Source organism: Accipiter gentilis, chromosome 23 (genome assembly GCF_929443795.1).
Source record: "Accipiter gentilis chromosome 23, bAccGen1.1, whole genome shotgun sequence".
In the NCBI taxonomy this organism is placed as follows: domain Eukaryota; kingdom Metazoa; phylum Chordata; class Aves; order Accipitriformes; family Accipitridae; genus Astur; species Astur gentilis.
Window position 1 is genome coordinate 23,857,857 of NC_064902.1, and position 25,196 is coordinate 23,883,052.

At 44.1% G+C, this 25,196-nt stretch overlaps 1 protein-coding gene across 1 annotated transcript in view; it reads left to right on the plus strand.

Annotated features, from left to right (window-relative positions):
* GRM7 (glutamate metabotropic receptor 7) overlaps positions 1 to 25,196 on the plus strand; it is a 307,513-nt gene that overhangs the window by 231,636 nt on the left and 50,681 nt on the right. Inside the window, exon 8 of the mRNA XM_049826946.1 lies at positions 7,054 to 7,989. Within this exon, the coding sequence (XP_049682903.1) occupies positions 7,054 to 7,989 (936 nt within the window). The remainder of the gene's footprint in view (positions 1 to 7,053; positions 7,990 to 25,196) is intronic.

Here is a 25,196-nt window from a genome sequence, read left to right on the forward strand (position 1 = left end):
ACCAGTGCCAGGGGAGTTTTTACCCATGATAGGTAACATGCAGCTGAACATTCGGTGCGAGAAGAGGGGAGCGGGAGGGAGTCTCTCCCCGATGCACCTGCAGTTATTAAAGGTGTTAAAATGAAATTAGAGTTTTCCCACTAGAGAAAAGACAGATAGATGACTGACCTCCAGTATTTCTCCAGTTTGAGCCTCCACCAGCTACCCGGTGAAACACTGGTACGCCAGCCCAGAAGGCACTGGGGATGCAAACCCCCGACCTCCCAGCGCCGCGCAGGGTGCCAGGCGTCGCCGCCGCCGAGCAGCCCCGTCCCCCTCACACGGGAGTAAACGTGGGAGCCGGTCCCGTGTCTTCCCAAAGCTTTAAGGAAAGTTATTTTCCGCACACGTTCATACAGCGCTTTGCGCTGTGGGATCCCTGCCCACGCTGGGGCTTCCCAGGAGCTGTCACAACATTAATGAGAGGAAGAAATTGGAGCTGTGCAGTTCCTGGGTGAGACTGATCCTGGGGGCATTTTGCTCATTAATAGGTATCTGAATCAGCAGGTGTGAAGCTGAGGGCCTGGCATTATGGGAATGTTGTCATAATTTCTTGACAACGTTTCTGATTTGTGCTGACAATGAAAAATTGCGAGGTTTTTGGCTGGAAGACTTGGAGAAGTGATGAGTTTCCAACACCTTCAATTAGAATGTTGTGATTTGCTTGTCCTGTGTGTGTTTATGGACAGGACACTCTCTGTTCCGGCAGCTGTTGCTGTTACATTAGGGCAGAAACAAGGACAGCAGTAGGAGAAACCAGAATAAAAAGCATATAAGGACGTTTAACTTCTGTTTATAAAGAAGATAGAGTGGAGGGATTTAAGATAATTAATGCAGCAGAGCAAGAAAATTTAGGAGATTTTGCTTTTCCTCTAAAATAGCTTTCTTTTGAAGTTTCCCAAGATACCTAAAAACATTCACTAGCACAAACCACATCATCTCCGGCGTCAGGAGGGAGGCAGCGCTGGGGTTGATGCTCCATCTCACTGATGAAGTGTTCCTGAAAGTAGGGAGAAAAAATAGCTGGCGTGAGGCAGGAGTGAGCTGCAGAGCTCAGGACCAGATTTCGGATGCTCCGTGGGGAGCAGGGGTGCCCGGGCTCTGCCGGGGCTGCAGCATCCCCATCCCAGCAGAGATGCTCTGGCAGCCGCTGGGGTCAGGTTTATGCACTGTCATCTCGGGGTTTGGGGGGCTGCTGGTTAACGTGTCCTACTTCTGCCCTGCACGGATTTTAAAAGCCGCTTTGAAGTAGCTGGATTTTGACTTTGATTTAAAACATGAAAACAGAAAGAAAATGAAGAGGCAGGACCAGAGCTCAGTCTTTACCTCGGTTTGGGGTGTCGGGGTGTAACTGGGCTCAAACCAGTGCTGAGAGCACTCAGGTTAAGCGGATGACTCCCGAGCCAGGGGGTGCGAGGGCAAGTGGAGCCAGGTCCTACGGAGGGGCTGGGCTGGGCTGGGACCGCGGCTTCGGTCCCCGCAGGGAGGGCAAGGGATGCAGCGGCTTCCCGGAGCTGGTACGCTGCCGCTGCGGAAACAATCATTCTGTCTGAACAGAGTTTTTGTAGTTTCTGGGGATTTTTTGCACTACCCTGAAAAACGTGTTAAGCTTGCACTGCTCAGAATGCAGTGATTTGTTCGTCACAAGCAAAAACCATTGGGATTTTTTGCCTCCGTCACTTTGCAGGCTCCGCGCTTGTCTTAAGGCTTTTCTGTCAATCCCCTGCAGGCAGTGCAATTAAAACAAGTTACAGTGAAACACCTTACTTGCAGTGTCTGGGCAAGTCACTGGAGTAGCTTTGCATCCTTCTCTGGTAGTTTGGCTTATCGTTGCTGTTATCTGTTGAAGGGATTTTAGTTGATATTTTGCAGAAGGCCCTGTTGACTATGTGTTATTGACATATTCTTAGCTTAAAACCATTATCATGTTAAAGCCCTGGATTTAGAAACTAATTACAAGACATTAATAGCTAAGCCCTAAAAGCTAAGTCATGCAAATATTTCTATCTGTAAAGTTGAATATACAAAAACTGTTTGAACTGCTGACTTAGTAACTCGAGTCTAAAAGCAATCTGTAAGGTGGCAATAAATCTGAGCACAATCCTCCGCACTTGTTTTCTACTGTGTCCATGAAATTAATGGCACAGTTGTTATGAAAGTCATACCAGGGATCATGGCTATTTTTTTCCCCAAGTAGGTTAATTATCGCTAATGTAATTATTTTTGTACTGATTTTTATTTTAATCAAACATTGCATGAAACAATTTAGTTCAGAACAAATAGCTTATTACAGAATTGATTGTGGTGGTGAGAAAAAAAGCAGCAATGTTTAAATTATACACATAAATTGAGTTACTTTATTCATTAAAATGAACAATTATGTTAGGCCTTATGAGACAGACTAAGCATTTCTTGTTAAAGTTTGTTCTGTAGTGAACATAATGAGAATTTATATTGGAAATGGATCCCATCCCTCTAGCTTGAGGCATTTATGAACTGGGCAATACGTAGGAGTTGGGAGAGCTTGAGGAAAAAAAAGAGTCAGAGTTAACCCCCAACCAAGACATGCTGCATTGCCCTGTGGTTGTGGGGAAGGCACTGGATCTGGGAGGGAGCTTTTTCTTTTCTTTGGGGGGAGGGGGTTGTTTGTTTGTTTGTTCATTTTTGGTGCTTGATATTTTCTTTTCATCCGTACTGTGGTGGTAGGGCAAAACATAGTGTCCCACTGGAACATGGTGGCTCTAGTCGATCCAAGTACCATGGAGCAGGGCCAGCTTTGAAGTTCTTTTTTCATCAGTTGTTTTGAATGTTCTACAATGAACCAGTTGTGGCTTGATTTTGGGTTTTGGGGTTTTTTTTCCCATTTATCAGATCAGTTCATCAGTGCATGAACTATAATAGCATGAGTCTGCACATTATACTGTTGAAGATGTGCCACTTAGCATGATGATAAATGGATGATGGGTAGATATGTCATTTTTCAAGACATTAAACACATGCGCCTACAGCATCTAGTGCAGTCTAGGTTTTGCATCCTTCCCAAATCTGGAAGAATTGTAGCGGAGGTGTTCATTGTGTCCCTCGGCACTGTCTTGGTCAAGTGCTAAGTTCAAGATGCGAAATTGTTGGATAGCTGCGAGTACAGTGTGTCTGGCTACATCTGTAAGTGTTCTTGGTTTTGGAAGATAAATTCCCTAATCCTCCATGTGCTATTTCTACGTATGACTGAAATGGAAGGTTCTACGTAAAAAAACAACTTTTGCATTAATTGCAAGAGTACTTTCTCATGTTTTATGAAATTGTTCACTTACTGCTTTCTAGATTATGATTAGCATTTTCAGATAATCACTTTTTGGTTATGGGATAAGACTTTATTATATTTGCTTATAGAAATGTTGGATTTGTAAGTATATAGCACTCTTCCTCCGTGGATCTCACAGATTTTTGTAGGTCTTTGTTATAAATATAATTGACAGTACCTCCAGCTTATAGGTGGGAAAACTGAAGTAAAAAAACCACGTGAAGTGCCTTGCCCAAGTTGATCAAATGGGCCTGGGGGCAGGGTCAGCAAAAGAGCATGAACCTCCTGAGTCCTGGATCTGCCACTTCTCTAGTTAGTCTTGTCATCTGTGTTTTTAATAGATGTGGTTTAGTTATGAATCTTGGTGGGCAAGGTTGGATGTGCGTTGAAACAACACTCTTGGAAATCATCATCCTCAAACCCATTTTTACTTCTGTCACATCTCTCCTTTAAAAAAAGGAAGTAATGTGCGAGAAGTTTAGACTTGCCGTGGCAGTCTGCGGCTCTGTTTTCTGTGGTTTGTATCCGAACACTGCTCAGACGTTCCCGCTGCTGGTTCGCCATCGGTGAGATCTTGGGCAGGACGCGGCAGTGGGCTGCGCCGTGGCTGCGTCCCACAGACACGTTAAGAAAGAAGCAACCAAAGCAGTGCTGCAGTTCCTGCCCCTGAATGAAATGTTCTGCTATTTTGGTTTTGTTGAAAGTCCTCTTACAGTAGTTGTGGACAAAAGTTATCCTTGCTGTTTTATCAGGATTTTATGATCCTGATCCTGAAACTCTGAGCTCAAAATCTTTAAGCGAGCAGTTTCCAGTTCATAGTGACTTGGGAAAAAGTCATTGAAGATAAGCGGGTATAGATTTAAGTAAATGCAAGAAATGGCTGGATATAACAATTACTTGCCACAATAGAAGTCTTTTTTAGATTCCGGTTTTCAAAAGCTAAATTATTTCAAGGAAACTGCACTAAAAGCTGGAAAAAGGAGGGAGGGGACAAGGGCGACAGAAAAAAGTACATCAGGCACAATTACTCAATCCTAAAGCAGCCAAATACACAGATGAACATTTTATTGCTTTTGTTTGCGTTTCTGAAACGAGTTATGAAACAATAATTTATGTCAAAGTCAAAAAATGTTTCAAATATGTTCTTTTCTGAGTGGGAAAAGTGTCTCTAGCTTGACTTAGATTCTCATCTCCAAGCACCAGGCTCCGGTGCCAGGTGGTTTATCTGACAGGCAGTTTTCATCATTAATTTTCTCAGCAGAAGCAGCAGAACGCTGCAAATCTTTCTGAGGCCAGTGATACAGAGTTATTGTGGTGTTGTCCCAGGAGAGCAGAAAAAGGACTTTCCATAATTTTGCCTGATCTTCTGCTTATCTCTTTACACATAGAATCTGTGCAGAATAAAGTACCTTTAGGCTGTCCCAACTGTCCAGCAATGCCATGGGATACTTTTGAGAATATGGAAATTCATCCTTTTGTAAATCATAAGGGGGGGGGATATGATAGCACATTAATAATTCTGTTGTTCTGAGAGATATTAGCATGCAGAAAATTGATGAAAACCCTTTCGTCACTGCAGACCGGGTCAAAATCCATGCAGTTAGGATGCCTTTCTCATTTCATATCATTGCATGCTATAACAAGGGCAACAATTAACTTCTGTGTTTAATAGTTATGATAGAAAATGGAGGCTCCAGACTGGATCAGTGTGTCTCACTTTCTAGCTGTACAGGTAAGTTGTAGTTATGCTGTCTTGGTCTACTTTTTAAAAGGGCAAGGTACAAATCAGTGATTAAGAAGAGTAAAAGAAGAGGCAAACTGTCGGACACTTGGTTTCTTAAGGAATTGTCGTGAAGTTTTCACACCTGTTTTATGGGTCGGAAATCTTGGCCCTGGTTCTCTTTACTCACTGTCTCTTTGGTTTTCTTTCTGGCTGACAATATTTATGTTGCCTCTGCAGCGAGTAAGTTACACGGACACGTGTCAGCTTACTCCAGCTCTCTTGTGAGGCATACGCACAACCTAGGAATTCAACTCCAGGTTTGTAAAGGGCTTGCTAGCCTTTACTTGGAGCAGTGAGGGAGTCAGGCACAGAAATGGACTTCCTGGCTCCTTATGCATACTCTTCAGTAAGACCAACCTACCATTTACCAGTGCAATTAAATGAGTCTTTGTATTCTCCTTTATCATCAGTATTCCTTCGGCTTCGGTAAGTTACATACCTTCAGCTCAGTGCAGTATGAAAGAAGAGTTCATGGATTTTTTTTTAAATTTTATTTTTTTCCCAGAATAAGTTGTGAATATTGAAGGTTAATGATGTTTCTCAGGCAGTGGCAGACCTCTAGAATATCTGTTATTGAGGGATTATTTTTATAACATTCACAGCAGAGACTCTTGGTAGTATAGTATTTGAGCAGTGTGTGACTTTAGGGGGGGGGGGGGGTTCAGATATATGAAATAAAGATTATACAGGATCTATTTTGAATTAAATTAGGAAAGTGCAACTTAATCCTTCAATTTAAGACTTGCAAACCCCAGTCTTCCTGTATACCTTAATAATCAAGGCAGCTGATTCAAGAAACTCATCTTAGAATTTTTTACTTGTAGGGAAAATAGTGGAGCTTGTAAGCATTTAAGTAACCTAAAAAAAAGAGCTGAAATTTTGTTTCTAATAGCATTTATTCACATCTATCCCAGGAGATCAGGTTTTGTATTTGGAAAAGCCATACATATACACACACACACACACAGAGCAGCTATCGGAGCCACTGAAATTTTGCTGGGCAGCTGAGTTGGTAAGTGATGCAATGAATTGGCACTGGGAATGTCAGGACCTTCCCACTGGTTCTAGTCTGGACTATTTCAGGGGGGCTCCAATGCTAAACCTCCCTTTTTCTTGGAAACTGCTTAGTGGCTTTAGTCTGGAATATTTTGAAATGATTTGTGAGTCTAATTTTCTGCAGCCCTTGGGAGCCTTTGTGCACATACTTTGGAGTTTAGGTTTCTTAAGACTGCAGAGCAAGTGAGACTTTCCATTTATTTAATATAATAATTTCTAATTTGCATTCCCAGAAGCATGTATGGTGTTTCAAAAGTGGAATGTGACTTTGAAATGAAATATTATCCAATTATTGCATTTTTCACTGATGACTATTTTCTTTGTCCTTCATATTTCTTATGTGGCTCATACTGCAGATCTTGCCACATTCTCACTGATTCCATGCCCTATATAAGACACATTTCCACCTCATTTAATATATTAACCCGGTCAGCAGTAGTTCCAAGAAGGGACATCTCTTGTTCTGGTCTCAGTAAGAAGCCCCAAGCTCTAGATGCATGGAAGGCAGTTTTGTGAATGTAACTCCTGCCTTCCCTCAAGCCATTGCAGTGTTGTTACTAATTTTCATGAAAAAAGGAAGAGGTTTGCACTCTACTGCTTTATCTGATGTTGTGTGTCATGCCACCAGAATTAACGACTAATAAAAGTGAAAAAAGAAGGCAGTAAATACAGTCATGCTTTAGAGTCCCATGCGAAGACACTAGTGTGTGTGGTTCCTGGTGCTTTTCTAGGAGTCTACCACATATAAAGTTTATCCATTTGGTTTTTCTCTGTTGTAGGTTCCCCTTTGGTCTTCCCTGCTGCCATTCCCACCCTGGTGGTCTGACAGTAACCTCTAAATAACCAGCCTCTTTCTGTTTCACATGTCTTGCAGATCGATGAAATGCAGTGGGGCAAAGGAGTGCGTGAAGTCCCATCCTCGGTCTGCAGCCTGCCTTGCAAGCCAGGAGAGAGGAAGAAGATGGTGAAGGGGATGCCGTGCTGCTGGCACTGCGAGCTCTGCGACGGCTATCAGTACCAGGCGGACGAGGTGACTTGTCTGCTCTGCTCATACAACGAGCGGCCCAACGAGAACCGAACGGGATGCCGTTCAATACCCATCATCAAGCTGGAGTGGCACTCGCCTTGGGCCGTGATACCCGTCTTCTTGGCTATGCTGGGAATTATTGCCACCATTTTTGTCATGGCAACATTCATCAGATATAACGACACTCCCATTGTCCGGGCTTCTGGGCGGGAACTCAGCTATGTCCTGTTAACAGGGATATTTCTATGCTACATAATCACGTTTCTGATGATCGCCAAACCAAATGTTGCAGTGTGCTCTTTCCGGCGTATCTTCTTGGGCTTGGGGATGTGCATCAGCTATGCAGCCCTGTTAACTAAAACAAACCGCATCTACCGCATATTTGAACAGGGCAAAAAGTCAGTGACTGCACCTAGGCTTATAAGCCCCACATCGCAGCTGGCGATCACGTCGAGTTTGATATCTGTTCAGCTTCTAGGTGTCTTTATTTGGTTTGCAGTTGACCCACCCAACATCATCATAGATTATGATGAGCAGAAAACTATGAACCCTGATCAAGCCAGAGGAGTTCTCAAATGTGACATTACGGATCTACAAATCATTTGTTCCTTGGGTTATAGCATTCTTCTAATGGTTACGTGTACAGTGTATGCCATCAAGACTCGGGGTGTCCCAGAGAATTTTAATGAAGCTAAACCCATTGGATTCACTATGTACACTACCTGTATAGTATGGCTTGCCTTCATTCCAATATTTTTTGGCACTGCCCAGTCAGCCGAAAAGGTAGGTGAAAATGAACAAACGTGCTCCGATGTATCAGGATTCATTGCAGTTATAAACTACGCACTGATGTTCAGCTTTACATAGATTTTAGAATGAGCTCTCCAGTTAGCTCATTACTGAGACGTGTGCAATATATAGCACTATTTTCCTTCTCCGTTTAGCTATTCATTTCATAAACTGGCAAATGATCAATAGCAATCATATTAGCCATTAGTTTTATTGTTGCATCCATTTCAGTTGTATCTTTTCAGTAGGATAAGTGGGAATTAGCTGTCATATTGTCCAGAAAGAGGCATCTCTTAACTAAATCATTTTGAATACAAGATGTAAGCAAAAAAAAAAGTCAAAAAATGGTCAAGTATACTCCTGTGCTTCTGGAGTTCAGTACTGAGGGCAGTGTGTAGTCTGATGAGTGCTCTGCTTCACAAACAGCAGCCTGAGGGCACCTTTACACCGCAGGGTAAAGCTCTGTCCTGAGCTCCAGCTGCTGAGACTAGACTGGCACTGCATTCTGCATGGGTTATTTTTAAACCAGCCCAGGTAGACTTACTCTATGGCTCATGGCAAGGGTATAGCCAGAGTCCTGGACTGAATGCCAGGTTGCCTCTCTTCGCAAGTGGGTCTACTTAAGCCCATGTTGTTCATTCACCAAAAGCCAGTCCAAAATGTTACGCTTACGCGACTTAAGAAAAAGCATCCAAACACTAGGATCTAATCCATTAGTTGGATCGCTACAAAAATGAATTATTGCAAAGCGCCATCAGATTCAATTAGAAGCTGGCTTTGAGAGGCTTCAGATGCTGCAGAGGAGTCTGCAGTGTGTCTGTCCCGGGGCTCAAGTGCCCATCACATCCATCCTGCGCTCACAGCTGCGCAGGCACTGGAAGCTGAGCAAAGGAGCTGGGCAGCTTAGGGAAATAGGCCCTGGCAATCAGAGCAGATGGGCATGTGAAGAGATGCAAAACTTGGTCAGCTTTGGGCTTTGCTGCCAACAGAAATCAGGTTTAAAGCACTCGGTAAATATATCGAATCAGCTCTGCTGGGACCAGCAGTTAGCTGGGATCCCAACCCTGTGTGTTGCAGCTGATGCTGTGATGATGGTTTAGGTACAAACGTTAACAGCCTCTCTTTTGTCTCACACAGCAGAACAAGGAGAAGTCACTCCCTTCTTCTCATGATATTTGTTGGTGGGGATGGTGGCCTTGGAGGAAGCAGGCTATAGTAAAGAGCCAGAGGACAGTACGATTCGTTTTCCAAATGAAGTGTTGGAAGGTCTATTGGCAAGAAAAAAACTTTTCAGATTTGCCCTTAAAGTGTTTAAAAAGGGAAAACCTTAGTTGCTCTGTGTGTTTTGAGTAAACAGTATTCAAGAGGTGAAAAATCAATCTACTATTACAATGTGTAGGGCTGAATCAAACTGTGAGTGACTGAGCATTGCAACTTCAATTACCTCCTGGGTCTCGGGCCCCTTCTGCACGTTCCTGTTGCTGCCCAAGTGGCTCCAGCTAATGCTCAGTGATAGAGATCTGGTTTTGCTTCCCTCTGAATCTCGTTTGGAGATAGCTGTAATTTCAGAGTGATTTGACAAGCACCTGCAAGCCTAGTCTTCAGGGAGAAATGAAAATACTAGGCTGTCCTGAACAACTGTAAGATCGTTTTACCCTCCCCAGCCCAGGGAAAACCATTGCCATGTCTCCTTACCTGTGGCGTACTCCTCCGGCTGAATCTAGGCATCGTTGACCTCACCTCAAATGCTCTCCCACAGATCTTGCATGGATTTAGTAGCACATTGTCAGTTATCTCCACTTACCGAACCCAAGCTTCCCTGTGCAGGAAAGAGCTTTGGCTTCTTGGCCTTTCTTTTTTTTTTTTGCCTCTGTCTTCGTTTAACATTTGTTCTTTAATGCAAGACTTGGGCAAGCTCACCGCTGTGGATAAAATTATTGCATCTTTTAAATGAGTGAGCAAATTTCAGATCCCAGCTACCACATCTCATTTTGTGCCAGGGATATAATTTCCAAATTTGCAGTTGTTAAAATTACGGGTTATTGAAGTAAAATTGCAGGAAGACAGCGGTGTCGTTCGGGCGGGTCCGTGATTTGGCTAGAAGTCCCTTCCATAGGAAGGTGCCTGCACCAGAGCTTTGTTCTTTGCAATTCAGGACACTGGTTGTACAGAGATTTGCAATTGTTTTGGCCTCAGTTCACTGGTGGAAGAGGGAATTGCCCAGGAGGAAGCAGAGGTTATGGAGGTTTTCACGTATCATCTCACCTCTGCAATGGGCTTTACAGGCAGCCGTTGCATCCCTAAAGGGAATTAATTTCAACTAGAAAGGAGGTCTGCCAAGTCTTACAAATGCTTCAAACATCTCTGCTCTCCCTGTCAAGGGAGAGATAAGAAACAGCATAAGCAGCTTTAAACACAGTTGGGCCCGTTTGTAACTTTGGTCTGATGCAGGGAGTACAGTGCAGCTTTTGTGCTCCCTGCCTGGGAATGCTTTAGGCCTGCAGGTGACCAAGATGAAGTGCTTTAAATTGTTGTCTGCAAAGATTTAAGCAGGTGATAGAAAGACCCAAAGAATTTCAAAGGCTGCTGCCAGTGTTCAAAATAATTCAGTAGCAAAAGCTTTAGGTTTCCATGCAGTCATAGAGCTGATTTACCCTGTACTTCTTTGAAAGCGTAAGATTCTTGTACAAATTCGTGTAGGACAGCAAAAGAGATGCTGATTAACTCGATTTCACACAGAGCACAGAAGAGGGTACTGGGCGAAGGAAACAGCCCTTCCCTTTGCTGTGCTCCAGCGCAGGGGGACGGAGCCGGCGGCACTGGCCGCTGCTGCTTGGTGCAGCCCTGGCAGGGGGGACACGGGACTTCAGTACCTGCTGGCCATCGCAGCCCAGACTCCTCGGGTGCTGCGGGGGCTTATTGCAATTCCGTGGACTGAAAGCTGCGATGTTTTGTCCAACAAACCGCCCAGCGTGATCGTACCTGTGCAATGGGTGTGCATGCAACATGCGTGAATGCACTTACGTGCAGTGAATGCGCTTACGTGCCGTGAATGCGCTTACGTGCCGTGCATGCGCTTACGTGCAGTGCATGCGCTTACGTACCGTGAATGCGCTTACGTGCAGTGAATGTGCTTATGTGCAGTGCATGCACTTAGGTACAGCCACGATAGCTGGTCTCTCCAGCTGCCCCAGGCCATGGCGGTGGCAGACGTTGGCTGTAGCAGGTTCGGTCAGTGCGCTGTACCGATGGCTTTGCTCTTTGGGCTTTTTCCCCCTTCTGCCCTATGCAGAAATTGAGCTGCAGTAGTTCTGCTGCTTTGCTTGCTTTTCTGTCCCTCTTTTTTTGAGTGGGGGTGAGGGGATTGTACTTTTTGGTGATTGCTAGTGATTTCCTGTCAGATATTTTCTCTGGAAAATATTGTGCTTAAGCTTAGCCACACAGCTCTTTGCTGAAATGGAAATTGCACCTGCTGAAAATCTCATGCAACACAATCTTTTAAAGTGAGAAATGGTGTTATATGTAATGTTGTGATTCTCATTGTATAGATTTACTTTATTTTATCAATAAATACAAGCATAATGTTGTTTTGTAGAAAGCATATTGAAAATACCTACCTTGTTCAGTGTAGAAAATAACAACAGCAACAAAAAAAGAACTAGAAGTATGCTCCAAGTAATTCATAAAAGGCAAATAATTCAAGCAGTAGCATTTGCAGCAGACTGGAGGCGGGTGGTATGGTTTGAGAAAGGTGAGATATCGGAGTTTGTGCTACAGGATGGAGGTAAAACATTAGGTGTATGGGAGGTGGCACATGGAAAAAGCAGATTCCTGACCTTTTCACAGCTTGCATTTACTCAGCCAGTTTCTTTGTCCACTATCTAAAAATTCAGAAAACACATGGTCACTTATAATTTATAAGCTTAGTTTGGTAATGCAACGTGTCGTTTCCTAGTGGGCGTGGAATATGGTTGTCCTTACCACATTTCACCTTTCTTTGGGTTTCTTCAGCTTTGATGCAATGGTCACATAGCCGTTGCCCCATACCTGGTAATTGCTGCTGTTGTCTAGGTTTTGGCGGTTGTGTTTTGGGGTGGGGTTTTCTTGTGTTTTCCTGTAACTGTCAGTATATATTCTAAACTGCTGATGTAACCTTCGAGGACCAGGACACAGTACTGGGGACTGGAACCGTGCCATGTCTTTGCTCGGAATGATCCTTCCATTAGTAGGTGGTAGAAAGCCACTAAATATAGAGAGGAATCCCAACAGAGAAGAGGGGCTCGCTCACTGTTCCACTCTAAGCAGCTCCTAACGACCAAACCCTTCATCAGCTGAAGGGTCAGTGGGGTTTTGGTGTTGAGGACAGGGGACGGTGCCCATCCCTGCCTGCCGCCCAGCTCCCACCTTGGTGTTGCTCAGCTTGTTAACCCACACGTTTGGAGAGGGACTGTAGGGATGAAACGCTGCTTTTACGCTCCTGGTGTAATTGTTTTTGACAACAAAACTATTTTAAATTCTCGGCAGATGTGTGGGTATCTTATCAGAAACAAAGTGGCCTCAAAGAGCTGTTAAACCAATTATAGGAGTCATAGCTCCACGGCAGAGTCAATACGAAGTGGCACTTGAAAAGAGCACAGATTGCTCTGTAAGGTCAGGCAAAGCACGGCTAAATCAATAAGCCAAATTGAGTCAAAATTTTAGAGTACAAAAGTGAAAGGACGGGAAGGGGTGCAGGTGGTGTGGGAACGCGTCCTGCGGCAAGCTGCGCCTCGCACCCTGCCCCGCGCAGCCCTGCACCGGAGACTAATTAGTCCCTGCAGCCTCTCGCTTGGTTGTTCCTCCACTTTTACTTTGATTATCTGTTTCTGATTGAAACTCGTTTCCAGAGGCAGGGCACTGCAGAGGGGATTGCCGGGGCTGATAGGGGCCAGGTCCCCGTGCCCTGTCCCTGCGTGCGGCACGGGGAGCTCTGCCGTGCTCCGTCTCGCGTGGTGCCTCGGGACCCCCGGCTCGTGCCGCTGCTGCTGCTGCAGGGATGCCAGGTTTGCTCCTTCCGTGGGAAGGCTGTTCCCTGGCAACACGCTTCTGCTTGGGCAATGTTTTAGGAGACGCGTTGAGATTAACCTGGTTTCACAAAGTCACGCGTTTTCATTTCTTGGGGGGTTTTTTTGGTTTTATTTTTTTTTCCTTTTACAGATAGTGCGTGGCAGAGCATGTGATATGCTCTAACACAACTTGAAAACATCACTTCATAGGTGGCAGTAATAGTTTGCTTTTTTTATTATTAGTCTCGCTTGTAATGTAAATATTTTTAAAACTTACACCGTTGCAGATTTCCAGAGGCAATACTTTCACCATAAAAGCAAAGTGAAGGGGGGAAAAGCATCTGTAGTTAAATCAGTGTGAGATGTAGAGTTCTTAAAATACTGCTTTGCTTTCTCTGTGCATAGAAGTCAATTTATTGTTAGGAAAAACAATACTTTTCAACACTTCTTACTACCACTTTTTTAGCCTTTGTCGTGTAACGTAGTTGTATTTATGATTAAGTGAATATGAAAAGATGGCTGGGACAGGCGGATAGAAGTACGACTCCCAGACCCATGCGTGGCATCCTCAGTCAGTGCCTTCTGCAGCAATACAGACAGAAACTCGCCTTCACCTTCCTCCGACAGAGCCACCACCACGCAGCAGCTCTGTCTGTAAGGCTGTCTGTCCGGCAGTGTGTCCCCAGCCCCGGGGTCCCTGCTCACCGGCACTTGGTGGCCAAGTGACAAAGACGGGCAGCAGAGCCTCCTCACAGCCTGGCGGCAAAGCCTGAAGAAGCAGGAGCCTTCCCAGAGGTGCTTCGTCCCTCTCCTTCGCCATGTTTGCAGGAGAATCTCCCAGGAAGGAAGCTGAGATAAAAAGCACATCCCAAAGTGGAAGTAAGCTTTAGGAAATAATCTCTTCTTTTAAGAAAATTTGCGCAGGAAGGATGGATTGGGAGACTATGGAATGCTGAGTTTGGGTATATTGGTGGTGGTATATGGAGATTAATAGGGCAGGAGGAATCGCCTGTGGGTTTGTGTTAAACAGCTTTGGTTAGGGTGGGGTTTTGTCTTGCCGTCGTGTTCTCCCTTTCTTCGAACAATGTTTAGCTCTAATTATGAAGGACTATGAGATCACAAGCTATTTTCTTCTCCTGTGGTTATTTAGTACTACTATATATACATACACTGTTGCTTAAATTAGATTTCCTGAATCCCTAGGATGTAATACTGAAAAATTGGTTCCCTTTAATGGCAAACCTGAACATCAATCTGCTTTATGTAGCCGGCATGACAGTATCCACTTGGGTACTTTGCTTGCCCAAAACCTAATGCTGCTTTGCATTACTGTACAAGCACGTCTGGCATTTTACTCAGACTGACGGCATCGCTTATTAGTATGTGCAGATGTATGGCTTCCTGTGAGCGTGCTCTTCAGATTTTGAAGGAGGAGTGCAATTTGGAAACTCGCCAGAGCTATAACCATTAGATTAAAAGAAATCATTGTCTCTGCAGGTTTGAAGTCCATATCTGTACTCTTTAACTATGTACAGATGTAGTTGTGTATGTTGAATATTCTCCTAAGATCTTATTTTCTCAAATTATGTCATTGAACTAACATAGAGGGATATGTCATCATTATATTTTTGCTTCACCGAGATTTTATTGCCTCATAGCTGTGATTACTTTTATTTAGTAATTGCTAAGATTAAAATAATACATTTCTGGATATTTCTACAAGCAAGTGATAACTGTCAACATGCTCCTGAATATATTCTCCAAATGGGATTTTTTTTCTTGAATTATTTTCAGGACATTTTTCAAGTTAAAACAGTTACAGTCATGACTCTGACTGAGTGATGATGGTTTCTCAGCCAGTGTGGTCTTCCTACTTGGGAGCTTTATTCATCCTGGAATGAAGAGAAATGGGGAAAAGTTGACTATATAGTCATCATCTTCCATCAGCTTATTTTTGCATTCAGATTACATGACCCTTCGGTTGTAGGGCTGTTTGTTTTGTATGTTGTTTTTTTTTTATTGTAATACAACTACTATGAAAACTGAAGTCCTTAATCCCATCCACTCTTCCACCTTCCCTCTTCAAATCAATAAGCAGCATAAGTCAGGTACATTTGGCAGCCATATTTTTACTTATTGTGTTGAGTGTTACATAAATACTGTAATTTGAAGGCACATGCAAAGCAAATTCTTATTCAGATTAAATAATGTCACATTAACGCGGTAGCACTTCAGTATATGTTCTACTTTTTGGTGAAACTAAGTTACCCTTCAATTCTCTGTAACACAAATACCGATTAACCAGGTAGGACACACATTTATTTTCTCCCCTGGGAAGGCTTGAGATGACAGTTGCTATAGCAACTCTACATATGTGGATTTTGGAGTTATGAGGATTTTAATGCAACATTTGCTGGAGTTTTATACTGTTGGATGGTGGAGAAAATCAGGCTTTGAGGCTCACAGGGAACGTGACTTTGAATCTGCCATAATCTGGGGCTCATAAAAGGACAGTTGTGAATTGTAGCTTTTGTTTAAAGAAGCGTTCTGCTAGTAGTACCTGCATAAAATTCGCTAACCACAAATATTAATTTCTCTCGTTGATACGCTTTCAGTTTGCCCATTGCTTCATGTTCAGATGCTGAAGTTCTTAATTTTATCCAGCCTCAAGATTGTATCCCTGACAAAACTACAGATTGTAAGTATCTGATATTAGAGCTGTCTTGAGACAAGCCTGAACTGAAAAGCAGCTTCACTTAATTTCAGTTAAGGCCCTTCAGGCTGGAGCTGTAAGGTCTGGAGGCGCTCCAAGAACAGAGTATACAATAAAGTCCACTTTTGTGGAGTATTGGGCTATTCACAGTGAGTACATAGCATTTCATTTTAATTGAGGGGAAAATTAAGTGTTCTTTGAAATAGAGAAATGAAATAATCAGTGGAATTTTTTCTGGTGATAACCTTTATTACAAAAATGATCCTGCTGGCATATATTTTTGTCAGGATATACAAGAGCACTACCATAAAAGTATGTAAAAAAACCTTGTGAATACCGTTAAGTGTCTATAGAGTTTCAAAGTTAATTTAAGCAGAACTAATCAATCAAAAATCTTAAATGTCTAACTTCTCGGTAAAGTTCTCAATAAGATTTATTTTATTACCTTCTGCATCCATTTTGTTTTCCAAGTGGAAAGGGATGCTGTTGCTAGTCAAAAAATAGCACAAAAATCTTGTAATATGTTACTGCTACTAATGAATTAACCCTAAAATAAGAAGTCAGTATTTACATAAATATCATTGAAGCAGTAGGTGCTAAAGGAATTTTGAGTTCTGGAGTCATCGATCTTTTGCCACACGCTTGTTTCTCTCTCCCTGGTGCTTTGGTGGGAGGTTTCTTCCCTAAACAAACAGACACTCACAGACCCACTGCTTACTGAACATAGCTGGCTTATGACCTTTAGCAGCTGCTTTTAAGAACTCCTACGGGAGAGTACAGCTCAGGAAAAATATAATATTACTGACTGGATTGCTTCACAGTGTTTACTAATCACTTCAGGGAGTAGATGGCCTCATCAGGAATACCTGCCCCCTCTCCCTCTGCTTAGTAGGCTGCTGTAAAAAAAATTGGGGGGGGGGGGGGGATAAAAAAAAAGTGAAGCAAAATTATAGCGGCCTAAACTTGGGCACCTGGGATTTCTGGGTATACCATACCCTACCACTTCAGTATAGCGGAGAGAAGTGTGGTTATCTGTCACTTCTTCTTGACATGATGGGAAATGGCTTCGGGCCCACGAAGAGAGAGCCAAATTAAAGCTTAGATAGAACAAGTTGTTAGACTGGTTGATGCCAAAAAGGATGGGAGGTCGATACTGCCGGTGCCCGGCTCTCCCCTCCGCGGTCGAGGCTGGGGGACGATCGAGTGCTCGCTGCTTGGGTGGGTGATCCGGAGGCTGCTGTGACATGGTGCTGTACCTCTCCCGGGGAGGATGAGCGCGACTCTCGTTAGCAGGAGACGGATGGGATGAAGGCTGTTCGCCGCAGAGATTCATGAGGAGATGCACGACGGAGGGTAGATTTACTTCTGGGTGGTGGTTGTATGTTTAAGAAACCTTGAAGCTCTCTTACTTTGTGGTTCTGCAGGATGTGCCTGAGGCAACATCTCTAGAGAAGACAGGCCACTTTATAATTTCATTGCCTCGTCTCAAGCTGTACACGTACCTTGCCTCTTGCCACAGGAGAGCTGTGCATGGAAAGCAAAGAGCGCGGGTTTCTCTTTCTGCGCGGTTGCCCGTGCCGCGACGTGTCGGCCCGCGTCCCGCGCCGCAGGAGGACGCGCTGGTGCCTGCAGGGCCAGCGGGTGCTGAGGGGACCCTGGGCTCTGTCCGGGTCAGGACTCGGGGGGCGGACGGGGGATGCCAATCCCTCAGCTGTGCAAACTCCTGAGTGCTTTCCTGCAAAAGAGTCCGCGGCATTGCACCGCACCGAGTCAGCAGCGTTGCATTGCAGCGAGTGCAATCGTTCTGCGATGACTGTGAGCTCTCTTCCATGCAGCTTTCTCCAGCTACTAGACATGGATGTAAAAACATCTAATTTATCCCGAGAACTCACTGCCGGCGGTGCAGGTTTCTCCTAGGCAGGGGGCTAGAGGTGCTGCGTGCGGGACTTGGTGCAAGCACTTGGCTCGCTGCCGTCGGGGGCATTCGCGTTGCTCAGAGGTGGGAGCACGGAGAAGAGCTGCTCTGCTGCAGAGCTCAGCCCGGGAAACAGTTGCTATTTCTGCTTAGAGGACGCCAGCAATGCCGTGAGGCATTGCACGAGTGAAGCCGGGTAGGTGGGGTCTTTGCAGAAAGCAACACAAAAAAAGGAGCAATCGTGTAAGAAATGGAACCTGGCTCTGGGATAGCCAAATGTGATCTCGCTTCCACTGATGGAGCTGCATTTCTATACACCGGATTTGACACTCGGTATTTCAAAAGCACTTTGAGTCACTTTTGTAAAGCATTAAATATTTCCTAAAGTTTTGCTACTCTCTGAAGTGAGACTAAAATGGTATATTAATGTGTGTTGCCATGAAATTTCTTGTAATTGCATTTCTACACCGGGTAGAAAACAATGAGCGGTGGGAAAATATCTCTGTATATTTAAATGTGTTTAAAAGCTTTGATTTTCACTTATTTCTGGAACTATATAATGATTCTGCATTTTTATCCACCACTAATTTGTATAATGTTTAGCCAGGCAAAGATTGGAGTGTTTCAGAAATGAATACAGTAATAACAGTAATAACAGTTTCTTGCATGCAGAAGAAACCTAAAGCACTTTACAGATGGATTTAAAAACTGCATGTTAGAAGCATTGTATCAGCTAGCTTGTAGCTATTTTAGCAGCACTCAGAAATATAGCTTAAGGCGGGCAGGCGTGTGTCATTCTATGCGTGTTCTCAGGGTGTGTTCACCACGGGGGTATGCGGAGTGCCCTCCAAGACTGCATTAACGGTGTTGTCAGGTGGGGAAGATGGGGCAATTCACACTGGGCAGAAAATAATCACCCAGGATTTGGCCAGGCTGTGGGAGTCGACACCTGTGCTCTTTAGAGACATCTCTAGCCACTGCAAGAATGAAGACATTTTGGTGATAAATATATTACCCACAATCGTATTCCCAAGTCAGGACTCTTCTGGAAGAGGGATTTCTACCCACACTTGATCCTGTCTGGGAGATCTCCCATCTGAGCATCTTGACTGTGCTCAGAACCTTCTAAATTCAGCCAAGCCAGTAAAAGGCTGTAGGATTGCTAAAATTGCAGGTCTATGTTGTCTGTATTGTCAAGGCAGGTATTTAAAGCTAGGTAACAGCAAAAGTGCATACTCTGGGTGAAATAAGAGATGATTAGAGTAATTAGATCCTCCTCAGAAGACCATAAATTAATGGTGATTATGATTCTTGAAACAACAGAAGCATAAGGTACATCTAACATTGATCTGTTTTATCACATTTGCTGCATTGTAATGCTCCTTTAATGTTAATATATACTTCTGTAGTAAAATCTAATTGAAAACACGGAGCAGGCAGAGCCCAAGGCCACAATCATGTTCCACATAATTACCTAAGGAGGAGGGTGTACATTTCCAATGAAGGGATGCCACCAACTGTTAGTCAGGTATAAGCGGTGCCGTTGTTGTGTTCATGCTTATAACGTAATAGCCTTACAGGAATGTATAGGTAAAAGCTAAAGATAATTAACAATCAATTCATTTTGTGAAATTTTCAATTACTGAAGCAGGTATCTTCATAATGGAGTAATAATACTACGTTTAAATTTGTATGTGGCTGTCTCATAACAGAGATGTGTTCATTTAAGCAGAAATTACTTTAAGTTAGCAACCCCGCGGTAGTTCTGCAGTCACCGAGGGACTCTTTGAAGGCTGCGAGCGTGCTGCTTTGATGTCTGATGTAGAAAGTGAGGGATCTCTTCGCTGTGGTAATTCTAGCCTTTTCCATTCCCTTTTGTGAAGAGGAGAGAGAAAAAAATCTGATTTGGAAGATGGAAAAATAAATGGAACCCAGGAAGGAGCATGCATTATAGAGGGGAAAATACCCCCATGCAAATCCGGAGAGGGTCACCCCTATCTCTGCCTCAGCGACCAGGGCACAATGCAACAGGGCTGCCAAATTCCCTGCTGTGTTCTGTGATCTCCCTCTCTGGACCACTTAAGCAGACCAAAAATGACTGAAAATGCCCTCCCCTTGAAGAGAAACTGCAGGTCTCTGAGAACGTGTCACAGCAGGGCGTGCTGCTGCAGGTGCCACCTTGGGGGGACGAAGGGGATGTTCTGGGGCAAAACCCTAAATTAGTAATTTTTCATTGGCATCTGGGGAGAACCGTTCCTCCATGCTGCCGGTGCAGCCCAGAGCAGCCAAATTGCTTCACCAAGTCATCAAAGCAGGGAGTTAAAACCAGCTCCTCCTCCTCAGCCTTCTGTGTTTTGATTTTGCCAAGTTAACCAAGAGCCACAAGGCATGAACAATCCCAGATTGCCTGGGACAGCAGGCTTAGGCATGGTTTTGGTGCCTTTTCACATTGCCTGCTTTGAGCCCCTGAAGTGGCAGGGGCATTTGCCCCTCATTCTCCGGGCACCCTGCCTCTGCTCAGCTTTGTTTGGTGCCCAGCTGCCCTGTCCTGTGAACGCACACCAGCACTGAACTTCAAAAAGATGCTGAGCGAAAGTGTGGAAGAAGGGTATCTTTTTCCTCTGTGTTTTCTAGTGCATACTTAACTGCCTCTGGCTAAAAAGCAACATAATTTTTAAAGGGAAAAATGTGTAGGTGTTTAATGCATAGTGTTGACATGTACTTTTTGGTTCTTTTTTTTTTTTTTTTTTTTTTTTTTTTTTTTTTAGAAAATTTAGAACTGCCAGGAGAGTTTTACATCTGAAAAGCAATCTCTGCATAGGCCCCTGTCAGTGTTACCTAACAGTTTTTATCCGCAGCATAAACTGACAACACCTCAACGTGAAATAATTGCAGTTCCATTGAGTCCAGAAGAGTAATTACTTTGTTGATGAAACTTTTCTCTTTGCTTGCGTTTTGATATCTCTGCAATGTCAAACTCACTTGAGCTGACAACGTAATTTCTCCAGCAGAGCTGTTGCATCAACCATGCAACTGCTGTTGGGTGTTAGTGGGGGATTTTTTCAAGTTTGCTGTTATTTCTATGGTAGCAACAGTAAAAAACCAGTCTTACAAAATCCTGTTTGGTGAATAGCACTTCTGAATAGTGCGAAGAGTCACGTGTACCTCAGGGCACCTACATATATGAAAAAGAGGTAACTGTATCATGATAAAACAGCTCTTCAAAGTTAGTTTACAAGGAATTAATCATAAACTTATCTCATTTGCTCAGAACAGAGGAGGGTAAGTTTATATGAATGTCTTTGCAGATAGTTTCAATTTGTGATAATGTATTTTAATGCTTATTTTGAGTTTCCTGTGTATGTGAGGCTTGAGATAAATACATGACGAAGACGATGTGGTTTTCCAGAGGTACTGATATATTCCTGCAACCCTGATTCTCTTCTAGCATGCATTTTTGGGAGAGCCCTGTTTCAGGGGTTCGGGTGGGATGATTTGGAGCTGTATTGAAAGGTCATTCCCTGTGCTAACCTCTATAGGATTTTTCAACAACAGGTGACCAGAGGATGGTGTGCTCTGCTAGGTCTGTGTGATGTATAGTGCAGGTTGATTTTTGCTGTGGAAAACCTCAGTTCCCATTAATGTTCCTTTGTTTGAACAAGAGTTAATCATCTTTTCAGAAAAATCCTGTAGATCATGGCTAACATTGTAAGCCAAATGCTAGGAACTGAAGTAGCATTTTATGAGAGCAGATCATAACCAGTTTCTGAACCCCACGGGTATTGTAGAAACATAATAATGTTATTTTGAGTAAGAAATAATGGCTGCTGATTCTAAGCTCATCCAGGAACAAAAAGAAAACCATGAAGGGCTTATTCAATACAATGTAAGTTATGCAGATGTTTCTCAATTTTCTTGCTGAACTTGTATGCCAGAGTCAGGGTTTCATTTGATCAAACTACTTCAGCAGAAAGAATGGGTCCTTAAGCACTTTTGTCATTGCTTATGAATGGTTTATGAAAGCAGCCTGCGGAAGGGCATGAAATCAAGTACCCTTGTCAGTCCCACATGGAAGGAGCATCCTTTAGTGCCCCTACTTGGGTCACGCATTCAGAGCTAAATTTTTCTTCTGGTCCTTTTAGAATAAACAGAAACAAAAGGGAAGGAGAAAACAAACCTGCTAGGGCAGTCAAGAGAAGTTTTGCCTTTCATTCGGTCGGGGTGAGCTTGCGGGATGGGTGTCACAGAGCAGTGACTTCCTACGTGTAGTACAACTGTATTACCCTGCACCAAAGCAGTGTGGAAAGAAGAGAGAACGCACAACTTTGGAGCTAGCAATTCAGCTGATGTTTTTACCCAAGAGAGTAAAGCTGAAATGACTTTTCTACCAAATCGGTAAAAAATCCAAAGCCGCAGGGACTGGGAAGGAAATCTCCTCCATCGCAAAGCAAAACCTTCGTTGATTGTGGAGATGGTTGCAGTTTGCTCTGAATAAGCTCCTCTAACACAAAAATGTCAGGTCCTCTGTGCATACCAGTGAGCTAAATATAGCTGAGTTTGCAGAGGAAGAAAACAGCTATTCTTGAAAGTGCATTTTCAGTCTAGCAAGGCCAGTTTAATGCAAAGCAAAAAAAAACACAAAAAGAGATGAACAGAAAAATGTTGACCTGAAGGATTTATTTGTTGTTTTAAATGGTTTAAGCAGGCATGTAATAATAGTAAAAGTAGAAACCATCATACTCAGTCAAAGAAATTGCCTTCTATTTTGTCTTTGAGGCACAAGCTTAGCAGAAGGTTAAAAAGAAAAAATAATGAATTTTTGTAGACCGAAGCAAAAATTTTGTGTCCCAGGTGTACCCCGTCAAAAGTGATTGGAGGCATGTTTACAGTTCTGCATTTTGAAATAATAGCTTTTTTAAAATCTGTGTTCATATTCATCAAAAATGATTCCACAGAAAAAGCTGGCGAGGATCCTTCCTCCCTTACCGTGCTGCAGACCTGTGGGGCTCCTGCAGACCCGGTCGTGCTGTGCCAGTGCCAAATAAGTCTGTTGCTCCGTGGGGTGTGTGGGTGTCGGGGCTGCGGAAGGACCACAGCCACCGGCAGGTCATGGCCACCAGCAGGACACGTCCCGTGGTCCCTGGCCAGCTCGCTCCGCAGCGGCTGAGCTGCCCTGACACTGTTTAACCTGGTTACGGAGGGACCAAGATGTCCCCGATCAACAGCGAGCGTGAAAGGAGCATCCTGCGGTGCCTGGCACAGAGATGTCCCCGATTCCCGCTCTGCCCTTACTTCCCAGGCAGCTTTTGAAATCCGTGATGTTGTTTATATGGCAGAAAGCAGCGGAGGACTATTGTCAGTGGATCAATACCTTATGACAAATGAAAAGCCTCCCAAAGAGAAAGAGGTTAGTCTGCAACTGCCAAAACAAAGATGCCTACAAGCATATACAAGAAGGGCTGCTCTGATGCATGGGCGAGGAGACAAATTGGAAGAGAAAAGGGAACCTAGGGAAAGAGATCAGAGAGAGATTATTTTTTTACCATTTTTCCCTCCTGTTGAAGAAGGGATCTCACTGGGGAAGTGCTCTGCTCGACCTGCCTGAGCGAAGCTTCGGCAGGTGGGAGGTGCAGTCCCGACGCGGAGCTGGAGCTCTCCTGAAGCCCGCATCCGTACCGCCGGGGCGGGGGCTGTGGGAGCGGGACCCAGGTCTCCTCCCTGCCCATGGCTGTGGCATGGCCCCCGCCGTGGGATGTCACCAGGTGATGTGATGCCCTGTCCAGACAGGGGAAAAGAGAGACAAGGAAGGCCTTTTCCTTCTGCCGTTTGGTGGTTTGACACCGTTTCCATCTTAAACTTTGTCTTTGCTATGGCTAAGGTGCCCGCCTGTATTCTCTGCGCAGCAGAAACTGAAGATCCGTGTGTTTTCTTTCCCAGACTGAGCAGTGGGGGTGGGAAAGGGGTGGGGGGCTGGAAGTTGTGGCAAGGGAGGTTTAGGTTGGATATTAGGAAAAATTTCTTTACTGAGAGGGTTGTCAGACATTGGAACAGGCTGCCCAGGGAAGTGGTTGAGTCACCTTCCCTGGAGGTATTCAAAAAGCCTGTAGATGGGGTACTTCAGGCCATGGTTTAGTGGGCATGGTTGACGGTTGGACTTGATGATCTTGAAGGTCTTTTCCAAGCTAAATGATTCTATGATTCCATGAACTGCACCCACGGAGCGGCAGCGGTACCACGGCAGGCGTGTTGTGCAGGACATCGTCCTTACCTGCGGCTGGGCTCGGCTGCGGTGGGCAGGAGAGCCTTGCTGGCCTCAAACTCTCCGGGCTTTAGGAAGGGGTTTTCGGGTTTAGCGCTCGTCAGCTAATGATGTCAGGCACTGCACCAAGAGATCCTTCAATCCGTGCTGGCAGTTGGCTTTAAAATGGCTGAAGAGTCTGTGGTGACAAAACCCAGGGCAGGGGAATGAGGTGAAACTCCTGTTTCTGAAGAACTGGTTACTCACTCGGCAATAACCCCCTTTCTGTCTTACACTGCTAATTGCCCATTAAATGCCATCCATTCAGCCATTAACTGCCTCTGCTAGAGCAGGGAAACCTGAGGTTTAACCCTGCCTGTGCCCCTGAGTCATAGGGCTTCACCAATTAAGTAATGCTTGTGTTGTGTTTATAACAACTGAAAAATAATGCATGTATTGTGCATTGAATATCTCGAGCGTTCACAAGATCTTCATTGGACTTACAGTTAGAGACGTTTATTTAAAAGAATGCGGAGGGAGTAGGAGGGCAAAATATGTGAACAATATGCTATCATCTTCCTCTTGTTCCCTGTGATTTACATTTTCGACATCAGAGCAGCCTGTAATGTTTAATGGAGATAATTAAATATAATTTGAAGACAAGATAGCTCTTTTTAGTAGTGGAACAGATCCTGCTAACAAACTTAACTAGCAACAATAATTCACCAGTAAGCTGAAGAGTAAAACACATTTAAAAGCTTAGCACTAGATTGTGTTAGGTGATGTTAACAGAAAGGAATGAAAATCAATTAGTTTAGCCAAGGTGCTTAAAACACGATTACAGCTGGAGAGAAAGTCTTGTGAAAACTGATATTAGGTGGTAGTTAAGATTTATTCTGGTACCTTAATTGGAGGACCAAGGAAGTTTAAGCAGAAAGATCAAGTGATTTGCTTCTCCAGAACTTCAAAATCAATGTAGTTTTAGGGTATTTTATTGACTGGAAGATGAAATCTGTTAATGGCTGAAGATAAGAAGGAAAGGTCAGGGCCTCTAAATATCCCTGTTGATAATTGCTCCATGTGCTGAGCGCTGCCAGCCACCTCGCCAGCATTGGGCAGAGCCCAGTGCCAGCACCAGATTTTGTCTAACTTGGACCTGAGCAAGGACTTGCTTGGGTAAAAATAAACACATCTTCTGGATGTGTGCCCAGGCAGCGTCTGCGGAGCACGGGGGGTTGTTCAGTGCCCAGCGCTGTGTCACTGGGCTCAGGAAGGTAATGGGTAAGACAA